At 42.7% G+C, this 6,312-nt stretch overlaps 1 protein-coding gene across 1 annotated transcript in view; it reads right to left on the bottom strand.

Annotated features, from left to right (window-relative positions):
• Positions 1–676: 676 nt before the first annotated feature.
• C4H1orf162 (chromosome 4 C1orf162 homolog) overlaps positions 677–6,312 on the bottom strand; it is a 10,020-nt gene continuing 4,384 nt past the window's right edge. The window contains exons 3-6 of the mRNA XM_044675517.1: positions 2,976–3,048; positions 2,411–2,508; positions 1,433–1,485; positions 677–897 (exon numbers count right to left, since the gene is read on the bottom strand). Of these exons, the coding sequence (XP_044531452.1) occupies positions 712–897; positions 1,433–1,485; positions 2,411–2,508; positions 2,976–3,048 (410 nt within the window). The 3' untranslated portion in view covers positions 677–711. The remainder of the gene's footprint in view (positions 898–1,432; positions 1,486–2,410; positions 2,509–2,975; positions 3,049–6,312) is intronic.

Below are 6,312 nucleotides of genomic sequence, written 5' to 3'. Positions count from 1 at the left end.
TAAGAGTAAGGGCCTGGTGACATTTTTTTAAATCCTTGCCTTCATTTTTACAGTCTACACTAAATATCAGTTCCAAATCAGAAGAGCAGTAAGGGCTGGGCAACTGGGGTTAAGTGACTTGCCCAGAGTCATACAGCTATGGAGTGTCTGAGGCCAAATTTGAACCCAGGATCTCCAATCTCCAAGCCTGACACTCTCTCTCATTCCACTGACTTTCATGCCAATTCTTCTTTCTCTCTTCTTCCCAGATTCCTACTCCCTTAGAAATGTCACATATCCGATTTCTGGCTTCTATCTATAGTTTCTCTGCCTTTTTGATAACTGACTCCCTTTCATGAGCTCTGGAGAAAATTTTCAGGGCTCGGGCAGGAGCTGTCAAGAAAAATGCAAGGTTGTTGTATAAGGTTTCTTTATTGGGAATTTTTCCAAAGTCATTTAATATCATTAATTGAATAGTAACTGGCTCTCGGAGCCTTCTGTGCTATATACAACTAAAGTAGTCTACAAAAGAGACATAGTTCCTACCTTTCATGATCTTACAGACTAAGAATCGAAGCCAATCCTTTCCATGGCTAGAGAATGCCATCCAGTAGCTTTGAAAATTACTAGATTAAATAATCGGGCACGTCACACCCATACAGTGGTTGCTATGTTACAGCTATGAAGGGGACCAAGGTCCATAAGGGAGGAAATAACCCGGGGCTGGGAGCGTCAGATCAAGGATGTCTCCCCACTTCCATCGGTGGCAAGGCTGGCATTGGTTTGTACTTTGATTTGTGCATAAACAATGGAGTCCAATTCTTCAGACTGATGTTGGGAAAAGTGGACTCTGTTTTCTTCTGAGCCTTGGAGAGATGTGTCACTGGAGATAAAGACCTCCTCAGCATTGGGGCAACTCTGAACGGGAAGACACGGAACAGGAGAAATGAGTGAGATTAAGAATTTGGGGCAAGGCAGCTAGGTGGCTCAGTGGGTTCAAATCAGACCCCAGCCACTTCCTAGTTGTGTGACCCTGGGCAAGTTACTTAACCCCCATTGGCTTAGCCCTTACCATTCTTCTGATTTGGGATGCATACATTGCCTAGTCCTTACTGCTCTTCTGACTTGGAACAAAACTTAGTTTTGGTAATAAGACAAAGCAAAGGTTTTAAAAGTTTGGGACAGTTGCAAACAAAACCTGCCCAAAGAAATGGGACCCTCTAGACACCCGGAACTGGGACCAAAGAGTTATAAGGGCCGCTCAAACACATCAGAGTCCTCCTCAGGTCATCCCCTCCACTTTCCACAAAGCCCAAGCTCAAGCTGTTCCTGCTGCTGGTGCTGAAAAGTCCAGAGGGAAGTTCCAGCACTCAGTTGGCCTTAAATGTGCTCTTGCCATGCAGTAAAAGAAGGCATTTTGGCTCAATGTCCTTCAAAAGTAGGATGCTCTTACCTTGTGAGGAGGGTCCAAGGCTTGGGAAATCTGCTGGGAGAGGCTGGTTGGATCTGTCAGAAGATCAAAAAAGAGGGGGCAGACCTCACCCACTGGGCCTGGAGAAAGAAGCTAGCTTCCCTCCAGTGCATACTTGACTATGGCTGAGAGGTTGGGCATAAGAATCCTGGGATGGGAGGAGAGACAAAGCAGCTTTTTTCTGCAATCCACTTACACAAAAGAAAGTGCCGACTATATGCTAAGCACTATGATAAAAATAATGGAGGCACAAAGGCAAAAAGAGCCCTTTTCTAATGGAGGCTACATGCAAGCAACTCTATTTACAGATAGATGCTGGGTAAATGGGAGGGACTCTCACAAAGGGGCAAAATGAGCAGTCGGGGCACAGAAGCCTCTTGCAGGAGGTAAGATTTGAGTTGAATCTGGAAGGGAGCCAGGGAAGCCAAAAGATAAGGGCAAGGTGGTGGGGCATCTCGGGCATGGCGGATGGCCAGAGACAGGGCACAGAGATGGGGGATGGAACGTTGTGTGCAAAGAATAATAGCATGAAGGCCAGTGTCATTGGATCAGAAAAGAAGACTGGAAAAGTAGGAAGCCAGATTGTGAAGGGATTTAAAAACCAGACAAAGGAATTTGTTTGATCCTGGAAGTAATAGGGAGCTTGTTGGGGTGGGAAGAGAAGGGAAAGAGGGAGAAAGGAAAGGAGGAAGGGGGGGGAGGCAGAGATTAGGAAGATCACTTTAAAACTTGCTTTGAATAAAGTTTGCATTAAAAAATCCTGATATAGTCCTTTGAGATGTTCCCTGTTTGAAATGACTTGCTATTATTTGCAAATAATGGAGAGAGCTGGAGCTAGTGTTGCCTTTGTGAAAGACACTTTTGGGGTGTGAAATAGATAAACTGCATTATGTTACATAAAAAAAAACCTGTTGCTTTGAAAAGAGAAGGATCCTTGAACCTCTTCTAGGGACCACTTACATTTGGGACAGCTCTTCTTGATGAGGCAGATGATAAGAGTGACCAGAAGCGTCAGGAGAACCCCAGCAACAAATGCCAGAGCTAAGTAGAGGTATAGTCTGTTTTGGCAAAGGGGGAAGAAATGAGTCCTTTGAAATCCACTCCCCCACACACTCCAAGCCAGAATGTAGCCTTGTTTAACTATAGCAAAACTGGCACAGAATATAAACGCTATTCATTGAATTCTTGGCTTGTCACCTTAATTTTCTCTCTCCTATCCATCGCTGAGTCTAAGCCATAAAGGGTTCAAGTCAAGCAGCATTATTAAGTACATTCCATTTACCACCACTGTACTACTAAGCACTGGGGATACAGATACAATAAAAGAGGAAGATGGCCCCTGTCCTCAAGGCGCTTACATTCTAGAGAGGGAAGACCACATCTGAAAGCTGGAGGATGGGGAAGGTCTGAAGAATGAAGTTCAAGTAATTTGGAAGGTTTCCATTGTCCTGAGCTGTTACTAGCTACCAACAAAAATGCCAACATATACTTGACCCCAGGTCAAGAGGATCAAAGACCTACTTACTTATTGAGAGCAATAGGTGGACAATTTGTACTAGTAGTCTTTGAGGCTTCTGTTGATAGGATGTCTGGTTTCTCTACAAAGGAATACAAATATATGTCAGGGAACCCCGTGTGGTGCCCTGTTCTACCTAAGAAATTGGCTGCAGGTGAAGACAATGTAGGTAAAAATGAGAATCCTTAGGGATGGGGGATTCTCAAATTATAGATCAGCAATAAAAAAACTATACTAAGGAAGCCCTTGGATTCCAATTCTTCCCCCAAAATAGTTATATGGCCCTAGGCAGGCCATCTAAACTCTTTCAGCCTCAATTTCTTCCTCTATGAAATGGGGGAAAAATAACATCTAGCTTACAGGGCTGTTATGATGAAATGAGAAGTTAAAAAGTGCCTCAAGGTGCTATATAAATGTCAACTGTTTAAATGAAACAATTTTTTGGGCTGTCATGTTTTTGAAATGTACATTTATTAAAGGCTAAGCACTAAGGAATTGGACAAAAACAGAAAACATTCCCTTTTCTCAAGGAGCTTGCCTTCTACTTTCATACAAAATGGATACAAATACATAAATAGCTGCTACTTCAGGTTTTGACTTGGCTGGCACAGGGGAAAAGGAGAAATAATGTCCATGTATACATATATGTGTATGTATATGTGTACATAGATGTGTGTTTGAGTACATATATGTATAAAATAGACATTTTTATACACATACACACAAACATATCCACCAAAGACTGTTATAAATCTTGCCTGCACCAATATATAACCCTATATATAAACCTTCTGCCTCTGAACCACTAGTAGGCCATCAAGTCTTGTCCTAGATGGACAAAATAATGTAACATGGAGAATAACAAGACTCTTGTGATTGTATATTCTGAAGGGTTATTGCCTACATCCTTGGTCCTCTCCTCTCCCATCTCCAGGAATTGGTTCCTTCTACCATCCCCTTCTCTTCCCCAACTCTTTTTTTTAAACCCTTACCTTCCATCTTGGAGTCAATACTGTGTATTGGTCCCAAAGCAGAAGAGTGGTAAAGGCTAGGCAAGGGGGGTCAAGTGACTTGCCCAGGGTCACACAGCTGGGAAGTGTCTGAGGCCAGATTTGAACCTAGGACCTGGCTCTCAATCCACTGAGTTACCCAGATGCCCCCTCCCCAACTATAATTGTCGATCTCTGTTTTTATCTATTACCTTCTTCCTTACTGTCTACAAACATGCCTATATCTCTCTAATCCCTAAAAAAAAATTCACCCTGCCCTGTCCATTCAAGCTGTCATCTTCTTTCTCTGCAAAAATCCTAAAAAAAGCTGTCTATCCTTGTTGCCACCACTTTGCCTTCCATTCATTTCTCAGCTGTGATTCTGGCTTCCAAGGCTGCCAAGTGCTAAATCCAGTGGCCTTTTCTCAACTCCTAATCTTCATCTTCCTTAAGCTTTTGAAACTATTGATCATCTACTCCTGGATCCTCTCTTCTACCTGGGGTTCATTATACCACCTTCTTGTTCTTCCAATCTTATCGACTTTCTAAGTTCCCTTTTCTGAAACTGTAGGGACCAAAGCCCCCAAACCCATCCATCATTCTCCCTATTGAGGAATACACCATTGTTTCAATCATCCAAGACTGAGTTTAGTGTCATTCTTAACTCTCCTCTCATCTCCTTTGTGGAATCTTGTCAGTTGTGTCTTCACAATGTTTCTTTTTTTTTTTTTTTTGCTTCCATCCCTTTTCTACTCTCACTGACTCCACCCTACACATTTCCTCTCTTTCATAATAGTTCAAGAACTGCCTTTTTGTTAAACCCTGCCTTAAGTCTCCAATCTACTGTCCATGCAGTCATCAAAGTGTTTTTTTATCTGTACCTTTTCAATAAATTCTAGGGGCTCCTTCTGACCCCCAGGTGTCTTATAACTTTATAGCTATTGAAGCTTAAAAGTCCACCAAGAGTTCTGGGGCACCCTGTATGAACTCACTGGCATTTAAAGCTCTTCATCACCTAGCCCCCTTCCTGCCTTTGTAAGTATCTTAAATATGCTTACCTGGGTATATGCTGTCTCTTCTGTTAGAATGTAAACCCTTTGAAGAAAGGGGCTGTTGTTACTTTTGTATTTGTACCTCTACTACTTAAAAGTAATTGGGATGGGGGTACAGCTAGGTGGCTCAGGGGATTGACAGCCAGGTCCAGAGACGGGAGGCCCTAGTTTCAAATCTTGTCTCAGACAATTCTTAATTGTGTAAACCTGAGCTTAACCCCCATTGCCTAGAACTTACCATTCTTCTGCCTTGGAACCAATATCCAGTATTCATTCTTAGATGGAAGGTAAGAGTTTTTTTAAAAAAGTGATTGGGAACTGTGTTCTGGAGCATAGCAAGCATTTAATAAAGGATGGATGGATGGATGGATGGATGGATGAAAGGGCTCTGTCCTGGTTCCTCTTCTCTATAAGCTAGCTCTCTTATAGCAGCTATCAATTATCTCCATGTAGATGACTCCTAAATCTATACATCTTCCCATATTTTTTCTACTAAAAATCTGGCAGCACCAGATGCATGCTAGACTTTTCTGCTTGACTGTTCCATAAGCATCTCAAATTCTCCATGTCCAAAACTACTCTCCAAATTTCCCTATCTCCATTGTGGAATCGCTGTCCTTTCAGTCGCTTAATTTTGCAACCTTAGAATCACCTTCAACTCTTCCCTCTTCTCTACCCTTCTAGGCCTGCTTACCAAAGCCATCAAATTCTACTTCCACAGCTCTCTCCCATCTGTCCCTTTCGTTTGGTTCATAAGCCATCGTGAGCACAGGCACTCATCTCTTGCCTGGACTGTAACCTCCCAAATGATCTTGTCTCTGGCCTCATCCTTCTCCAATCCATCTTCCACCCAAGTGCCAAAATATATCTGAAAGAAAACATCTGATTGCCCTGCTCTCTGCTCAAGATGCTTCCCTGCATCCCAAGATAAAATCCAACTTCTCTTCTGGCATTCAGAGATCTTCACAATCTAATTGCCCAAGATACCCTTTCATGTACTGTCTTCCAATCAAATTGATGAACCTACTTTTCCATGTGTTTGCAAAAGACTGCTGTGACCCCTCCATTTGTCCCCACCCCAAGTAAATGTCTTTATCTCAAAAAAAAACTGCCTAGAATGCTTCTCCTTCTCTACCCCTGAAAATCCCTTGTTTTAGCACAATTTGGGTTCTGTCTCCAATAGCAGTCCCTTTTCTGATTTTCATGTTCGTTCTCTTTTTCTCCCTCCCTCTCTCTCTCCATCTCCCTTTCTCTCTCCTCCTCCTCTCTCTCTCTCTCTCTCTCTCTCTCTCTCTCTCTCTCTCT

Source organism: Gracilinanus agilis, chromosome 4 (assembly GCF_016433145.1).
Source record: "Gracilinanus agilis isolate LMUSP501 chromosome 4, AgileGrace, whole genome shotgun sequence".
Lineage (NCBI taxonomy): Eukaryota > Metazoa > Chordata > Mammalia > Didelphimorphia > Didelphidae > Gracilinanus > Gracilinanus agilis.
The sequence above is the reverse complement of the archived record's forward strand: the minus strand, read 5'-3'. Positions and strand labels throughout refer to the sequence as shown.